This window comes from Leptonychotes weddellii, chromosome 9, assembly GCF_054177405.1.
Source record: "Leptonychotes weddellii isolate Sample4059 chromosome 9, ASM5417740v2, whole genome shotgun sequence".
NCBI lineage: Eukaryota > Metazoa > Chordata > Mammalia > Carnivora > Phocidae > Leptonychotes > Leptonychotes weddellii.
Window position 1 is genome coordinate 108,134,088 of NC_138377.1, and position 18,912 is coordinate 108,152,999.

At 43.9% G+C, this 18,912-nt stretch overlaps 1 protein-coding gene across 1 annotated transcript in view; it reads left to right on the forward strand.

The window, feature by feature from the left end:
• The first annotated feature begins 215 nt into the window (after positions 1 to 215).
• OTUD7A (OTU deubiquitinase 7A) overlaps positions 216 to 18,912 on the forward strand; it is an 80,354-nt gene continuing 61,657 nt past the window's right edge. The window contains exons 1-2 of the mRNA XM_081831497.1: positions 216 to 648; positions 6,191 to 6,409. Of these exons, the coding sequence (XP_081687623.1) occupies positions 6,295 to 6,409 (115 nt within the window). The 5' untranslated portion in view covers positions 216 to 648; positions 6,191 to 6,294. The remainder of the gene's footprint in view (positions 649 to 6,190; positions 6,410 to 18,912) is intronic.

Sequence of the window (18,912 nt, forward strand, 5' to 3'; positions counted from 1 at the left end):
AGTCTGCCTCCCACTGAGGCTTTACACAGAGAATACGTCCCAAGCTTCTGCTTTTCCCGTATTAAGCTTAAAAAGAGAAGTAAAACTGGAAGCAAAAGCCTGAAGAAAATTTGGGGATTCTTTTTATTGATTTTTTTAATTTAGTTTATATTTTGCTTCTCTCAGAGAGTAAGCTCTACAGCTTAATTTTTCAGAGGGGTGGAGGAAGGCATGATAATTAGGAATAGAATGTTTTGACATGTGTGTGCATGAATCTAAAGGCGATGAGAGTAAATAGAGTCACGTATTTCAGATGGACGTCAGTCGCAGGTGTGAACTTCTACTTACACATCAGGCCACTTTACCCCTCTGAAAAAAACGAGCATTGCTGGTGGAAAGTTCATTCATCAACGTGCTGATGAGGAACCCTTCTTGCAGTTTTTTTCCTACAGTGAGATCCTTAATATTGTCATTTCTTGGCCATAGGCAAAAACTGGGACCTGACTGCCGCTCTGAGTGACTATGAGCAGCTCCGACAAGTGCACACAGCCAACCTGCCGCATGTGTTCAACGAGGGCAGGTGCCCCAAGCAGCCAGAGCGAGAGCCGCCCCAGCCCGGCCACAAGGTGGAGCGGCCCTGCCTGCAGAGACAGGACGACATTGCCCAAGGTACCTGGTTAGGGGCTGAGGCCAGGAACAGCTTCCCCAGAGTGCCATGGCTTGCATGGGGTAGCGGGGTGGGGGGCGTGGAGGGTGCAAAGAACGACAAGGTCACCACCTCTCCTGGGCTGCGGACACATCGGGCTCTCCACGCACATCAAGCTGAAACGTGCACTGCAGCTTCCATTTCCGGCTCCTCCCTCTGCCTCCAAAAAGCAGGAGGAGGAGTCCAGTTCCCCAGGACCCCACGTGATTAAAGGCCAGCTCTCCTCCTGGAGCCCTGGTCTCTCCAAGCCAAACACCTCTAGTCCCTTCACTTACTTCCCACCGGGTCTCCAGATCTGTTCATCATCAGCTCACTGCCCCGCGGGCTCCATTTTCTCTATTCTTTTTCTTAATTACAGGAGTCAGATGTGTTTATCGTGATGAAAGAAACAGTACAAAGATACATAGAGAGAACTTCAGCGTTTTCTTCCCCACCCATCCTAGATCTCACTGATGTAATAACCAACGATTACATCCTCGTCTGTCTCCTCCTTGCTTTCCTTGGGCTCTTTCAAAATGCACCAGGGTCAAATGCACATAATGCTTCTCAGAGCACTTGTTTCACTGAACAGTAAATCACGAGTAGAGGCTCAATATTTTATTCCACAGCCTACAATGATTTTTAAACCACTCCTGTATTAATGGTTATTCTGGTTTTTCTTGGGTTTTTTTGTTTCGCTTGTTTTCAATACTACTAGCAATGCTAAAATAAACAACTGTATGCCTGTGATCTTAGATACTAGTGCTTTTATTTCTCTAGGTTAGTGTTCCCAAAGTGGATTTCCTGTGCCAGTACCTGTGTATGTTTAATTCAGTAACTTCGGGACTTTTTTCCCAGACGCATTTCTGCTTGCAATGTGTGAAATGAGGTATCTCCCTCCACTCTTGCCAGCACTGGACGTTTTTGTAACGGCTTTACATTGCTTTTCTGCTGTGAAGGGTGGAAAAGGGTGTCTTGTTTTAACTTTCATCTTGTCATTTGTTTGTTAGCCAGTTGGATTTCCCCTTCTGCAACATGCCTGTTCCCATACTTTGCCCATTTTTCTATTGATTTGTTTTCAGTTTTCTGATCAACGTGTAGCATCCTCTGTGATTAAGACCAGGAACATACATTTTTATATGTGTATGTCTTTCCTGGTATATCATTTGCTTTATGACTTTGTTTACAGAATATTCTGCCACACAAAATGTTTATATTACTGTTCATTCATGGCTGAGAGGTGTCCTCTTTCGCTTTAGAAGGCCTCCTGGAGTAGTTACTGAAATATGTTCCTATATTCTTTTAAAATTTTGTTCTTAGGTCTTTTGATTGATTTGAAATTTTTATAAGTAATAAGGAAGAATCTAGTCTTGCTTTCTTCTGGATCAAGAGTGAGTTACTCTAGCACATTTATTGAATAAAACATTCCTTACCCACTGAACTAAAATGCCAATGTTGCCATATATTAAATTCCCAAATATATTTGGATCTGTTTCCAGACTCTGTCAATCCGTGCGGTCACCCATCCTGTTACCTTAACTCTGGTAGTTCGTATGCTATACTTTCTGTTAAGGCAACTCCTTTCACTGATAGTCTTTTCCAAAAGTTTTTCACTATTTTTGGAGGTTTTATTCTGCCATATAAAACTTAAGCTTGGAATTCTGGTTGGAATTGGATTGAATTTTTATTTTAAGAATAATTGGCATATTGTAATATTGTTTTCCCACTCAAGAACATTAAATATGCCTCTCCATTTAGTCAGATTCTAAGATTTTAGACATAGAGAAAAGCGACTTACTTTTTCCATATTTATGTTTATGCAGTAATTTACAGAAATTCTCTTATAATATTAATCATTTTTTCTAAGAGAATATCTTGGGTTTTCTAAATATGTATGTATATATGGCTGCCCCTGCTGTTTTTGACTGGCAGCAAACCAACCAACCCATTATTCTATCCTCCCATTGAGGAGGCTAGAAGGACCCTCCTCTCTGCTTCCAGAGAGGTTGATGGATTCAGAGCCTGATAAATGTAACTGAAAAAAATAAGTCTGTCACATAATTCCATTAATTGAGTTTTTTGAACAATCCTATGTACTTTTTAAAAATTAGAAATTACAGTTTCTGAATTAGATATATGTATCCTTTACTTGAGTTCTTGAAATCATAGTGCATGCACTAACAGGGAAAATGAATGTCTCCATATTATAAATTAGGGGTCAGCAAGCAATGGCCCATGAGCCAACTCTGGCTACTGTCTGTTTTTTAAATAAAGTTTTTATTGAAACACCCTCAATGCCCATTCATTTATGCATTGGCTAAGGCTTTGGTTTACAAAGCCTAAAGTACTTACTCTGTCCCTTTCAGAAAAGGTTTGTACACCTGTTTTTAAAATACCTAGGATTTGTTTTAATCAGATAGGATAAGATAGGCAAACATGGAAAAGAATATCATGAAGGAAGCTGTTAGACTCACAGTTCCCTAAAAGCAGGTGACATGGCACACTCTGCAGGACCACATGGGGAAGCACCAAGGTTGGTCAGGAGGCAGAAGGGACGGAGAGGAAAAATACGGGCATGAGTTTTATTTTGATTTCCTTGGAAAAGGCAAGGCAGGGTAAACAGATTTAGGATTGCCAAGATTGAATAATTTCAGCAGGCTCTCTGGGGTTTAGGAGCTATCTCTGGTGGTCTTGTACCTTGCCCTGGGGTGCAGAGACATATTGCTTGCTGGAGTGTAAGAACCAGATAGAAGAGGTGGTTCAGAGTATGGGCTCTGGATTGGTTGGTTTGCATAAGAAAGGCATGCTCCTTTCCTGTGAGTCATTTGCTCTCAGAATTAGCTATTCCTAGTAAGAAAAGCCTCTCCCCAGTCAGGGATACCCCAGATGCCAGAGCATCAAGAATACAGAAAATAAGAAAATATAGTTAAAACACCTCCCCTGGCCTGAATCACAGATCAATTTGAGTTGGTTTTGTCAATAGTTGCAGAATTCTGTGCGTCCTCTCACTGTGTTTTTCTTTAATATCTGTATTTCTCTGGGGCATAACTCTGAACATGGTCATTCCTGTAAAACAATTCATTTATACCTCTAAAAGAAGGATCACTGAGTTCGTGTTTAAAAAATCAATGTGTGTGTCTATCTGTGTGTGATTACATATATGCATTCATGGAGGTGGTGGTGGGGAAGACTTTTTCTTTTTTTAAGATTTATTTATTTATTTTAGAGAGAGAGTGAGCAGAGGGAGGGGCAGAGGGAGAGGGAGAGAAAGAATCCTCAAGCAGGCTCCCCTCTGACTGAGGAGCCCAACGAGGGGCTCAATCCCAGGACCCTGAGATCATGACCTGAGCCAAAACCAAGAGTCGGACACTCAACTGACTGAGTCACCCAGGCACCCCCCAAAAGCCTTTTTCATTCAGACTCCAAATATTTAATATTTGGAACTGCTTAATAGCATCATATTATACTATGAATCACAGTGTTCCTAAGGTCCTAATAGCATCTCATCAATTGACAAAGAGGTACTGAATGATAAGCCATGAAAGAGTATGGATGACCCTGCCCATCAGATTCCACCTGTTGAGAGCAGCATCGTGAGTCTGCCCAGTGGATTGTGGGGTCATGTAGCACCTCGGGTGTTAAAGAATGTCTGATGTCCATCTCCATCGGATCCCAAAGGGTGAGGCAGTTCCTACTTTCCCAGATACAGAAACAGTAGTCTGCAGCAAGAGGTGAGACATCAGCATGGCTTGCGAGACCTGGAGAACATGGCAGAAGGACTTGGATTCTCCTCTGCTCCCACTCTCGAGAATGTGGACCAAGTGCAGGAAGCAACAGGGCCATCCCCAGTGGTAGACAAGCCAGGCCCTATGTGTTCCATGTCTCTTCTTTCTCATGGCCGGTGTGGTTTAACTTCTCTTTGCCTTTCCTCCAAATAGAAAATAACTAGTCATCATGGTCTCAGAATCCAACTGAAGATGAATCAAAACTACTCATTTTAAAAATACTCTGTCTGCGGGACTCAACCACTCAGTTTAATGCCCAGATACTTGAGACTTCTGAGAATTAACTTTAAATTTAAAACCAACTTACCCCAGGATCAAAAGCCTCTTGTTTTTAGTCTGCTGTAGCAAAATGACTTTAATGACATTTCTGTCCACTGCTCTTGCACGTGGGGAAGTAGGGAGCTCTCCTTCCGGATGAAGGCACGAGCGTGGGTTTTCTGTGAGCTCAGGTGGGCAGAGACATGCTTCAGCGTGGCATCAGCTTATGCGCAGAGCCTGATCAGTGTGCAAGCTAATCTGAAATGAAGTGGCAGTCCTCATGACCTGAGTGGATACACTTATGAATTTGCCACAGGGCTTAGACAACACTCATTCAAACACTAGTTTGAATTTTGTTTTCCTGAGCAAATTGAAAGAGAAGTTCTGCCTTGCTAGAAGAATTCTCCATTATTACAAATATTGATTGCAAAAAGAAAGTGTCCCCCTAACATCGTGTATTTAAGACTTCTTCTACTATGGTAAATGTTAGCTATTAAGAGCAGGGCTTAAAAAACCAAGTATGTTTCAGCGCCAAGAGAACAAAGACATCTGTATTTTTGCTGTGGCGTTGAGATCACATGATTTTCTTCACGGGGCAACATTAAGTACATCAGAGGAATTCTTCACTAAACTTCTCACCCTTTGGCTGGAAACTCCAGGCAGAATAAGACCAGAGTAGACGGGCACTTTCTGAGTGCTGTGTCAATGGCAAACTGAGAAGAGAAACAGGGGCTCCTGTGTGGCTCAGTTGGTTAAGCATCTGCCTTCAGCTCAGGTCATGATCCCAGAATCCTGGGATCGAGCCCCGCATGGGCTCCCTGCTCAGCGGGGAACCTGCTTCTCCTTCTGCTGCTCCCCTCTGTTCATACGCACTTTCTCTCTCTCTCTCATGTGTGCACTCTCTCTGAAATAAATATAACCTTTAAAAAAGAGAAGCAGATGTGATGGTTTTGTATGTTTGTATTTGGGGCATCATCGTCACATGGGATATGTTTATCAGAGTCCCTTTAGTAAAGTAACCTCTCTTACAACCCAAGCCACATGGGGAAAGCCTGAACCAATTGCTTCTTGCTTTAAGTATATGAATATGTAAAACAAAGCAGTGTGGCTTGTGGCCTTCAGCCGAGCCCAAAGCAGCTCTGCTGAACTGAGTTAGATGTAACTTAAGACCCAAAAAAGCAAGACTGGTGATCTTTCGTGATGCTGCTGTGTACTTGCGTAGTAGACCTGCAGCTCGCCTCTTTCTGAATGGTTTCACGACTCAGAGTGAGTAAGTGCCATATGCCAGGTGGTGGTAATATTAGCTCAGCAGCAGGGAGGCCTGCAGGAAGAGTGACAGGCGTGCGGGCGAGTGTGTGTGTGCGTGTGGACACGTGTGGGAGCGTCTTTGTGCGTGCACGTGTGTGTGTGCATGCATGCTCGCAGAGCCACACACCCACCCCACTCAGTTCCTGTGGTTGTCCCCCTCCTCCCCCCCCTGCAGAAAAGCGACTCTCCCGGGGGATTTCCCACGCCAGCTCGGCAATCGTCTCCCTGGCCCGGTCCCACGTGGCGAGTGAGTGCAACAATGAGCAGTTCCCCCTGGAGATGCCCATCTACACATTCCAGCTGCCAGATCTGAGCGTGTACAGCGAAGACTTCAGGAGCTTCATCGAACGGGACTTGATTGAGCAGGCGACCATGGTGGCTTTGGAGCAGGCAGGTGAGTGGCTGGCCCCCGGCAGGCCCATGTTGCCTGGGCTCAGGGAGCAAGCGAGGCTGGCCTGACTTAGATCAGGGAGCAAGGGAGAGGCATGTTGTCTGACTCAAGTGTTTTCAATTCAGACTCTAGGTACTTGCAGCAGACCCCCTGCTCTGCAGACAAGCTCTGCTCCAGCCCAGCACCGGCCAGTAGGGGTGGATGACAGTGTGGTGCTGAGACCTCTTGAGTTTTCCCTCTGTTCCCAGACCCAACCTGCCTAGGCCGGCCCCCTCTAAAGAGGACTCTCTGTGGTTTTGCCTTACTTTTCTCCTGTTTCCATCTAACCCTCCCGTGGGTGTTGAATGAAAGGCAAGACCATGGGCTTTGAGAAAAATAGGAGACCGTCACTTCCTATGGACATGAGCAAGTTAGTAACCTCCCTGAGCTTCTGTTTTCCTGCAAAGATGGGAAGACAGGTGGTGGCCTGGTGAAGCTATTTGAGTATGAAATGGCACGTGCCTTGTGTGGCTGTCATCTCCTGCCCTCCCAGCCTTCCCGGCCTCCAGGTTGAAGAGACACAAACCCTGACTTCACTCTCCCCCTTTTTCTTGGCGTGTCTTCTGACATCCCAATGAGGAAGAGATCTGGGGAGCAAGCCAGACTTGTCTTCTTTGGAGTTCCTCAGGACAAAATAATTAGTTCAAAACAAATGTCTAAAGCAGATGTAGGTTCTTCCTGAGACAGAGCAAATATCCTATCTTACTCATAACCATTTTCATTATATATCTTTGCAAAATCACATGTTCAGGGGCTTCTTGGACATGCGTCCAGAAGACTTCTATGCCCTTCAAAGGCCTGGCACCTGGAGGTGCTCCTGTGTGGCACCTCCCAGGGGAACAGGAAGGGGAGCCTCTGACTGAGCATGGTGAAGAGACGGTGTGTTCAGGCCTTCAGTCAACTAGTTCTGCTCTGTCAGGGAATCAGGCTTATCTCAGCTCTTCACCAAGACACAACTGAAAATGCCCAAGCCTTTGGAGTGTTGCAGAAGACTGAAGAGAAGGGTCTGTAGTTGGTACAGTCTTAACATTGGCAGAAGGACCAGTCATCTCCTACCAGTCCTGGTAGCAAAGAGGCAAACAGTGAGAGTAGCTGATGGAGAAAGCTACTTATAAAAGGTATGCCTTCTAGGAGAAGAGATTCTGAAAAAATAAATATTCCAACCACCTTCCTCCACCATCCAGGCTCTGACCAATGCCTCTCACCAGCAGAAGGGCAGAGAGCAGAGAGGCCATTGCTGGGGTCCGTGCAGGTCGGCCTGTGGGTGCAGAGTAGAGAGAGCACAGATCTGCAGGGCAAATGGGAAGCATCCAGGAAGTTGACACTTGGGTGTTTTCACCAGATCCAAGCTTCTGTGTATACTTGGCTTCCTTCCATTTCTTGTAGAACAATCCAGGAAACATCTTCATCCACCTGCTGCAAGAAGGAAAGCACAGAATTCACACAGACAAAGGAAGGGATGGTGGTTAGTGGGGCCTTATTAGTGCTGCGCATCCTGGTGATTGGTCTCAGCCACAGGACTCAGGGGAGCCTCACCCATGGGATGCTTGGTTTGAGAACAGGGTCCGCACTCCCAGTAACTCACTGAATGTGATGTTGTGACTGCAGATGACTTGTTTCCTCAGCTGCTACAAAGCTGTCAAAAGCAACCCAAAGACTGACACCCACAGCCCTGCTCTGTCTTCTCTCACGGTCACTGACTGATCAACAGTCACAAAACAGTTCACCTGGATTAGCAATAATCCTAAACCACTCACTATGGAGGCTGGCTCTTTTAAACATGCTTCTATGTGAATAATTCAGATACGAGATTTTAAACAAAGGGTTCACTCTTCATACAGAAGTGGGAATTGGTATAGGTTAAGAAAGAAAAGCGTTTCGTGAGCTAATTTCTCTCGACTGCTACCCAGCTGGGACTTTATAACCTTAGGTCCTGACAATGGCTGGTAGCACCAGTAATGGTGGCTGCTTCCTCTGAAGGTGGAGTCCTGGTAAAGGGCGCAGCGCCCCCCTCTGGCACCGGGAGAGCTCCCTCCTTCGACCCTGCCATGCTTAGCAAAATCCTTTACTTCTTTGTAATGTCTTTTCTGTTATTTCTTCCATATGTTACATTTTTATCACTTACATCTTACCTTCTGGATTTGTATTTTAAAAGGGTACTATTGTACTCCAACCATCCAGCCTTGGAAAGCACCTTTTAAGAACCCAAACTTAACCAAGTGAAGACGCTAAATTCAACACTGTTTCTGTCACATGCCAAGAGGATGGAGAGAACGGGCAGCAGGGATCCCCACCCAGCACTGGGAAGGCACCCCATCCATGCTGCAAGAAGCCTTGGGGAGGCTGGTTTGCTGCCCACCCCCCCGCCCCCCCCCACTTTGGGAAAATGCCCCTGGAGCAGCGAGAGCCTGAACATCAGGGCTCTGCCTAGCACAGGGAAATGAGAAACTGAAAAACAATGTAGGCATAAAGAATAAATGTGTTCATTTCCTTAGCATAGAATTGACCCCAGCCTGCCATCCATATGAATTCTGTTGACTTCTTTCTTCACCTTCCAAGCAGGGGTGTGGACTAGATCATCCCTCAGGCCCTTTCTGTGCCCGGATTCTGGTGAGGACCTTGGCTCATGTCAGGTGAGCCCCAGATGGCCCCCCACCCATCTGGGTGATAAGTATGGCCCACTAGGAGGCAGACTTATTCTCTCCCACCCAGGCTGTGCTCCTGTTGTTCAGGCACCACTGTTAATGTCCATGGGGAAGATGGAGCTCTACCATGAAACAGCGATTTGAGAAAGCTGCTCAGTATTGCCAGGTATAAAGTGCAAATTCCTCCTTGTAGTAATTTAATGCTCAGGACAGTTGTGGATAAGCTGTTGATATACATGTGTTGTACATCTACTATATACATGGGAGATTGATATAGATGTCCAAAAAAATCCACTTGCTCGAGGCATAATTCTAGCTGTCTTGGGAAGGAAATATCATCTCTGTCACAGAGTCTCAGGGTGGGGGGTGCTTTCCCTGCCCTTGGGACTCTGCAGGAACCGGGGTTTATGTGGTCCAGAAAATTGGGCATAAATTGACCTTCATTCAGTTTTGCCCCTGGTCCATCACAGGGGCTTGGCTCTACCTCTCAGTGCCTGCTAAGGCATGGGGCAGCCCATCTATTTGAGGGGCCTCTGTATTGAGTGGGGTGCCAGTCCTCACCTCCCACAGAACCCACAGTGCCATTCTCCCAGGCCTTAAATCCCTGCAGGGTACAACCTACTTCCTCCCACCCCATGACAGTCTTGCAAGCAACAAAAGGACAGGTCTTCAGTACATACAAGTGCTGACCTGAGAGATGAAGGAAAAATGCCTTTCATTCTTTAATGATTACCTGCCATGGAAAATACAAGAAACCATAAATTTCTCCATCGGGTTATCTTGCTTCACTTATGTGTAAGAAGACTCCAAGATCATGGGTCTCTAGGCCTGAGGAGTAAGCATTGGTACCTTGTCCAGAAGCCCACCACTGTGGGCAAGATGGTGTGTGATGCTTCAGCGAGCCTGTGAACCCAAAGGGCAGAGGCATGTCTGTGTAATATAGTAGTTACTGCATACCTGAGAAATTGAAATACAGATGTCAAAAAATATTTAGGGACCCCCTTGACTTGTGGTGTTGAGTCTCGGCTCCATGGAAGGATAGTCAGATTGAAGCAGATCTGCCAGGGAAGTGGTGGGATGTGCAGATGTTCCAAAGGCTTCTGAGTCAGCCCAACGTGGCCAAGTCCCAGGTCAGGTGGGAGAACTTGGCCACATTACTTGGCCTTCTTGAGCCTCACTTTTTTACATTTCGAGTCAGAGATGTGTGAGAGCTGCCAAACCAAGACCAGTTCACCCAACACAACCCTGTGCTCCCATGAAACAGCTCATTGCAGGTGCTGGGGCCATGACTCTAAACCACACAGGTGAAATTCCTGCACTTGCAGAGATTAAATTCTAGTAGGGAAGAAAGACGATAAAAGGGAGACCATAAACGTGAAGTGAGGCGGTGAGGACCGTTGTGGAAGGGGTAGGAAGCAAGGTAGGGGGGTACGAGGAGAAGGGAGGGAGACTAAGGCAGGCCTCTGGAGGGCAGGGAGGAGGGATGGAGACATCCGGCTCTGGTGTTCCCAGCAGAAGGGGCTTGGCCTCAAAGGCTTGCACACTACGTAAGGAAGGCCAGGCATGGGAGCAGATGGAACAGGGGTTGGAGGAGTTGGAAAGGAAGGCAAGAGAATGGTAGCCAGGGGCCCAAGGAACCATTGTAAGCCCTGGGGACTAACTGTAGGTCGGAGGTGCAGTCCCAGGAGGATTTTGAACAGGGGAGTGACATGTTTAGATTCGCATTTGATGCATTCTTGTGCTCTGTTGAGAATGGAGTCTAAGGGGGCAAGAGAAGAAGCAGGAAGAGCAAGGAGGAGGTAGCTGCTTTAGTTCAGGGGAGGTGGGGTAGCCAGCGCCCTGGGGGTAGCAGTGGAAGTCACAAGAAGAAGCTAGATACTGAAGCAGGATCTGCTTTGAAGGTGGACCCACGGGACTTGCTGATGTACTGGATGCGGGCCATGGCAGAAAGAGCTGAGTCAAGCATGACCCCAAGAATGTTGCCCTTCCTTAGCACGCAGGTAGATGACAGTGCCGTGGGGAGATGCAGAACTCTGGGGGAGGGGCAGGTTTGGGGATGATGGACAGGTCAGGAGGGGCAGGCTAGGTCAGAGATCCTGGTGAGACTTGTGACATCGCTGTCCAGTTGAACATGAGAGTCTAGAGGTCAGGAGAGGCCCGGGTTAAGGATATAGATGCAGGAGTTAGCAGTGTGAGAAGAAATCCCTGGGGAGAGGTGAGCTTTCATAGCAAGCTCCCACCATAGCCCCAGCACAATTCTGCTCTGTCTTGAATACCAGGTGGATGAAGGGGTCTGGAGCCGGACAGAAACGCCAGGGAGACAGACACAGAGAAAAACATTTCGGTCCCGGGGGAGGGACTTGGAGAAGCACAGGCAAGACCCAGAGAAGGGGGATCAGTGACCGTGGGTGGGGGGGTCTCTCCATAAGGGCAGTGATATTAAAAAGAATTACAGGGTCACGTTCAGGGCAAGATGTGCTCGCCTTGCTCCTGGAGACTTGTCACGTTTTATTTTCTTCGTGGGTGTTGAGCAAAATGACATCTTATTTTAAACTGTGTGGTAACCATCTGTTACAAAGCTCAAGTTAATTGGTCCCATTATCGTGCATGAATCAGGAACATTGCTTGGAAAAGGCAGAATGAGTGACTAATTGCTCCTCACCCATAATACCACCAGCCTCCCTCGACAGAGTTCACCTGCTATTTTCTTCTCTGCAGGCACTCAGGTTTTGTGGGCTTTTTTCCATTCACAGTGCCAGTTCCCACGTTTGTGTGTCTGTCTTCTGTTCTTAACTGAAGTTATTGTGTGAGGAGATTGAATGACCGCTCTGTCAAAGCTAGAAATAGGAACTTTGTACCATGTTCCCAATCAGACTACTTGTGTGAAGAACGCCTTAATCGTGGGCATCCAACCTGGGTCTGGATGCAGATGTTAGAATAGCACTGAGCCATTTTTGGTTCTCCAGAGGTTGGAAAGCACTGGCATTTATCATAGCTGGGTCATCTTCCCAGGGTGGTCACATCTGACTGACAGTCCTAGGAATGTTCTCAACTGCATAAGAGTCTTGACTTCCGGAAGCCAACTGAAATCAAGCCACTAAGCCATGGCTTCCATCCCCCTAGCCAGATACTAAATTTTGTCATGACTCAGTTACCTTCCAAGTGTGACTAACTATGTGGGCTACAGAGAGATTTAGAAAGTGATACATTCTCCAGAAGAAATTTGAGTGAAGGGAAGATGCCCCATTTAAGATGGCATTAATTCTCAGACCCAGAAAGATTACTTCTAGGTATACTCCATTCCTTCTAGATGAAAGATAACTTCAAGATGCGCAGGATTTCTTCCAGAGGGAAGATGACTTCTGGCCGTGCTGGTGAATTTACACCCCTGAGGCTCCTCTCCTGGGATGCCGGAATGCCCCACCACCAGGTGGAGAGCAACCCCCCTCCCCTAGGAGAGGAAAGCTGCTTGGGATCTGACACGAACCAGATCCTGCTCATCGAGTATGCCTTCATGGTGTGCCCCATTTGAGGTAGATGAGCAGTTCATGGGCTGAATCACTATTTGTTTTAAGTTCTTGAGGATAATGAGATATCTAAGACACATGCTGGTTTCCAAAGCATCCTCTGCCTGGCCTAGTAGCAACATTAGTGACCAATCCTATGACATATTTTCTAGCAAGTGAACATGGTGGCATATAGGAAGGTAAGAATGAGAATCTGGGCAAGAACATTATCTAAATTGTATAAGATAAGCACCTTTTCAGGTAGCATTCCCACCCCCTGAAATGTCAGGTGCTTTCCCTGTTTTATATAAAGCCTCAGGTTGCTGAGAATGTTGGAAGGCTTTTAATAATTGGGGGGAGATGGTGCTATTTACATTGGATTCATGAAGTGGACAGAAAAAAAAATGGAAGAAATCTATCTTCTAGAGGTTCTGGAGGATGAGAATGGAATCCTACCAAAGGCTTCTAAAAGCTACAGTCTGTCCCCCCACCTCTGGGCAGGGCGCCTCACCTGGCCTGCTGTGACAGGCTCAGGATTATGCATATAAATCAATGTCACTGTGTCCCTCAGGATCAGAAGGTCCTGCTTTCTCTAGGTCATCCTGCTCCTTTTCCTCCCAGCACTGGGGAGCCTGGGGCTGCTGGGACCCCACCTTTGCAGCTAAGTAACTAAGGTTCCAGCTTGCTTGATAGCTCTTGTTAGGGGAAGCTCTTGGCAAATAGAGACAGCTCTAGAGACCTAGGTGCTTCCTACATGGTCCTCTTCATAACATGCCAGGTTCCTTCTTCAAGACCAGCAAGAGGATCTCTCTCCTCTCTTCTCCCTCTCCCCTTCTCTGCCTTCCTCGCTCCTCCCCTCTCTTCCTTTCTTCTCTCTCCTGTCTCTGACCACCATATCCTTTTTTAAGGTCGTCATCTGATTAGGTCGGGCCCACCAGAATACTCTCCCTTTCGGGTTAATTGAAAAGTCAACTAATTACCTCTAAAAAAACCCCTTACATTGCCAGGAAATGTAACTTAATCATGGGGGTGGCATCCCACCCACACTCAAGGGAAGGGGATCCCTCCCCGGGAGGTGGGTATCTTAGGGTCACCTTAGAAGTCCGCTTACCACAGATGCAGTGTTGTTATTTGCATTCTGACAATTCCCCTATGCTTAAAGTTCCAGAATGGGAGCTTAAATCATGTAGAATAAATTATGGTCAAAGGAATTTTCCCAACCTTCTCATGTGTCATTAGCCGCTTCACTTGGATCAGTAGTATATCTGGGTTGAATCCCACTCTTGATGGTGTCAGATCCAAAACAGCATGTTTTTGCATCCTCTGAGGAAATCAGGCCTTCTTACTGGGCTCTCTTGAAAGCTACGGTCATCTGGAATGGGGTGGGGTAAGCGCTACGATACTGTGCTTTTGATAACAACAACCGTCATGTATTTGCGTAGTATCTACAGTGTGCTAAGTTCAGTATTGGTATTAATGACCTCCACATCTCCCATCAGCTGCTCTATGATTTCCACTTCACAGGTAAGGAAGGGGAGACTCAGAGAAGCACCTCCACTCACCTGTGGGCACCCAGCCTATAAGATAGCAGAGCCATCAGAACCCGGCTCTAGGTGCCGCCCACCCTGGCCTTTCCAGGACACCTCCTCAGCTCTGCTTACAACCTTGCAAACTGTAACCTTTTCCCTCAGGCTATTTTCTGCTGAAAAAGTATTTTCCAGATAATTGCATGATTTCTTTCTTGCCATTTGCAATGATGTGAATGGAGCTTGAGGGTATTATGCTAAGTGAAATAAGTCAGTCAGAGAAAGACAAATACCATGTGATTTCACTCGTATGTGGAATTTAAGAAACAAAACAGATGAACATAGGGGAAGGGGAAAAAATAGAAGGGAAGCAAACCATAAAAGACACTTAATGATAGAGAATAAACTGAGGGTTTATGGAGGGAGGTGGGCCGGGGATGGACTAAGTGGGTGATGGGTATTAAGGAGGGCACTTGTTTTGATGAGCACTGGGTGTTATATGTAAGTGATGAATCACTTAATTCTACTCCTGAAATTAATAGTACACTACATATTAACTAACTAGAATTGAAAAAAAATTTGAAAAGAAAATAATAATTGCATGATTTCTTGATTTCCTTAAAAGAACAAAGAAAAGAGAAAATCTCTAAGGGATTGCTCTCTGAGAGGCCAAATATGAAGTAAGCAGCAAAGTCACTCAGTCATATTGCTGATGGCATTGAGCAGAAACATCAGATAAGGAGGCCAAGTGAAGAAGGCCCCACAAATTACAACAGTCCCCAATCTTTGCATCAAACCCTCCTCATTCTGACATGTGGTAACTGATCCTAAAGTCTCATAATATGTAGTGATCAGTGAAGCTCATGTGATATATCTAGTGAGCAGATTTCGTACAATCAAAAAATATTCATTATCACTATTGTATGGTCACTGTTCTCATTTTTTTTTATTTCTGAGGAAAAAGAAAGCACCAAAAGGGATTCCATTTGGTAATCCAGATATTAGAAGTAAAAAGAAAGTGAGGAAAGTGTCAAAGGAATGGTTAGAAAATAGAACTTTCATGATTTAAAAAGTGGCAAAATAAAATTGGTGGTGGCTAGATCTATGAGACACCAGCCTATCAATAACTCGTGTAGAAATAGGAAAAATGTGATGTTTAAGTATATTTTAGTGACAGTACGTATTAGTGATTTTATGACTTAGTCTTATTTTTATAGACTTTATAGTGTTGTGTTTATTGAAGGTGCCTCTTCAATATTTCAGAAACACTCTTGCGTTTCATGGGGAAAATAATGTGGAATGGAAATATTTGCAAACTGGGGCTTTCCAAGAGTCTTTCATCCAGCAAGCACCAGCTCTCAGGAATCTCACCCCCTGGACGTTTTCTTTTGCTTTCAAAATGTCTTTTCTGGTGCCAGTGGCTTTCAGCTCTCTCTCTCGTGATAGTCTCCAGAGCTAGGCTCAACACCCCTTCATTTTTTTTTTTTTTTTTGACTCCTTATCGAAACATAACACACATACGGAAAAGTGTGAAAACAGTTAAGTGCAGAACAGAACACATTCTAACGAGGACTCCTGTCAAGAAATTCAGATCAAGAAAATGGACTTCTAACAGCACAGATTTATTTGGCCTCTATGTGAACTTTATATAAATGGAACCATGAAAGTGTGAAGTTCTGGATTCTTTCACTTACTTACTATTAAGCCTGTGAGATTCATTCATATTATTAAGTGTAATTATAGTTCATTCTATCACTATCTCATATTGCAGTGTATACATATACCTCAAATTATTTATCCATTATATTGTTAATGGACATTTGGTTTCTTAGGCCAGGCTGCCATAACAAAATACCAGAAACTAGGTGGCTTAAAAAACAGAAATTTATTTTCTCACAATTCTAGAAGTCTCAGATCAAGCTGCCAGCCAATTCGGTTTTTGGTGAGGACTCTCTGGCTTGTAGACAGCTGCCTTCTGGCTGTGTCCTCATGTGACCTTTCCTCAGTACATATGTGCAGAGACAGAGAGAACAAGCTCTCTGGTGTCTCTTATAAGGACATTAATCCTTTCAGATCAGGGCCACAAATTTATGACTTCATTTAACTTTCATTACTTCCTCAGAGGCCCCATCTCCAAACACTACTAGGGATTAGGGCTCCAACATATGAATTTTGGGGGAGATACATTCATCCATAACATTGGTTGTCTCCAGTATCTCATTAAGAACAGTACTACTGTGAACATTCTTATAGATTTTTTTGGCGAACATATGTATATATTTCTTCAGATATGTACCTAGGAGTGGTATCACTAGGTCATGGGATTTTACATGTTTAAGCTTTATAACAGTTTTCAGTGGATGTACCAATTTGCTCTTCTGTCTAGAGTTCTGGTTGCTCCATATTATTTGTCTTTTCATTTTAGTCATTGATGTTGGGTGATGGGTATTAAGGAGGGTACTTGTGTTGAGCCCTGGGTACTATATGTAAGTGATGAATCACCAAATTCTACTCCTGAAATTAATAGTAAACTACATATTAACTAACTAAAATTGAAAAAAATTTGAAAAGAAAAAATAATACATTATGGTCAAAGGAATTTTCCCAACCTTCTCATGTGTCATTAGCTGCTTCACTTGGATCAGTAGTATATCTGGGTTGAATCCCGTCTTGATGGTTTTGGATCCAAAACAGCATGGATGTCTACAGGATCTCTGATGATGCCTCCTTTTTCATTTCCAATGTGGATGCCTAGTAATTTCCTTTTATTTTCATTAATAATGTTGCTAGTAACTTCCAAATTGTACTAATTATTCAAAGAATCTATTTTGGTCTCTGTTGGCTTTTTTACTGTACATTTATTTCCTGTTTCTCTGTAATCTGTAACCTGTAATCTCTGCTCTTTGTTTTTTTTCTTTCATCTTCTTCCTTTGGGTTAGATATGCTACTCTTTTTTCTGGCTCCATGAGATGGAAGCTTATGCCATTACGTTTTCTTTGGCAGTGTGATATATAATGCTGCACATCTCTAAAGCAGTAAGTGTTTCTCTATACAGTGTTTTAGCTGAATATTACAATTTTTTGATCGGTTATTCTTTATCATTCAATTTAAAATATTTTCTAATTTCTCTTGCAATTTTTTCTTTGATTCACAGATTATTTAGAAGTATATTGTTTAATGTCTAAGAAAATATGGGATTTTTTAGTGTTTTCTTTTTCCAACGTTACTTCTTCTATATTCAAAGAATATACAATGAATGATTTCAGACATTTAAATTTTGTTGACTTGCTTTATGAAGTTTGGAAAATATTCCCTATGAACTTGAAAAAAAATTGAATTCTGCCCTTCTCAGATATAGTGTTTTATATGTGTTAACTTTTTCAAAGATTTTTAGTTATTTATTTACTTGAGAGAGAGAGAGAGAGTAAGAGAGAGAGCACGAGCAGGGGGGGAGAAGCAAAGGGAGAGAGATAAGCAGACTCCATGCTGAGCACAGAGCTCGACACAGAGCTCCAACCCAGGACCCCGAGATCATGACCTGAGCTGAAACCAAGAGTTGGATGCCTAACCAACTGAGTCACCCAGGCACCCGTTATATATGTTAATTATATCAATTTTGTTGATTTTTGTTGTTCAGATCTTCTCTGTCTTTAACTGAGCTTTTGTTTACTTGTTCTACCAGCTAGTGAAAGAGGGGTATTAAAGGCTCCCCTGTGATCATGGGTTTCTCTATGTCTCCCTCAATTCTATCAACTTTTGTTTTATATGCGTTGAAGCTATGTTATTAGGTACATACAGATTTAGACTCATTATTCCATGCTAGTATGCTATGGTTTTAGTTTTGTTTTAATGTGCAGGTCAGATAGCAAAGAATTCTCTACTTTTGCTGGTCTGAAAATGCCATTATTTCCCATTCATATCTGAGGGATATTTCTAGGCTTTGCCAGTCACATAAGCTCTCTATCACATATTTATTCTCTCTCTCCTCATCTCTCCTACAAATACTCCTCCCACCCTCTCTCCCTCTCTCTGTCACACACACACACACACACACACACACACACACAGACCTTTAAAATACATAAAAGTCATTCTTCGTTTTCAGTCCATATAAAAATAGACTACTGGCCAGATTTGACCACAGGCCAAAGTTTACTGACTCCTGATCTATATTACTGTCTTCTACTTTGGGTTTATTTACTGTTTCTTTCCTAACTTCTTGAGATGAATACTTAAGTCATTAATTCTTAACCTTTCTTCTTTTCTCTTATAAGCATTTAAGATTCTTAATTTTCCTCAGGTTACTATTTTAGCCACATTCCATGAGCTTTGAAATGTAACATTTTTGTTACAGTACAGTTCAAAAATATTCTTATTTTGATTTTGATTTATTCTTTGACCCATAAATTATTGGAGGTGTTTTTTGATTCCTAAATCTATGGAAAGTACATTAAATATTTCTAGTTACTTTTTTTTTATTATTATGTTATGTTAATCACCATACATTACATCATTAGTTTTTGATGTAGTGTTCCATGATTGTTTCCATATAACACCCAGGGCTCCTTTCAATACGTGCCCTCTTTAATACCCATCACCAGGCTAACCCATCCTCCCACCCCCCTCCCCTCTAGAACCCTCAGTTTGTTTCTCAGAGTCCATAGGCTCTCATGGTTTGTCTCCCCCTCTGATTTCCTCCCCCTTCATTCTTCCCCTCCTGCTATCTTCTTCTTTTTTTTTTTTTTAACATAAAATGTGTTATTTGTTTCTGAGGTACAGGTCTGTGATTC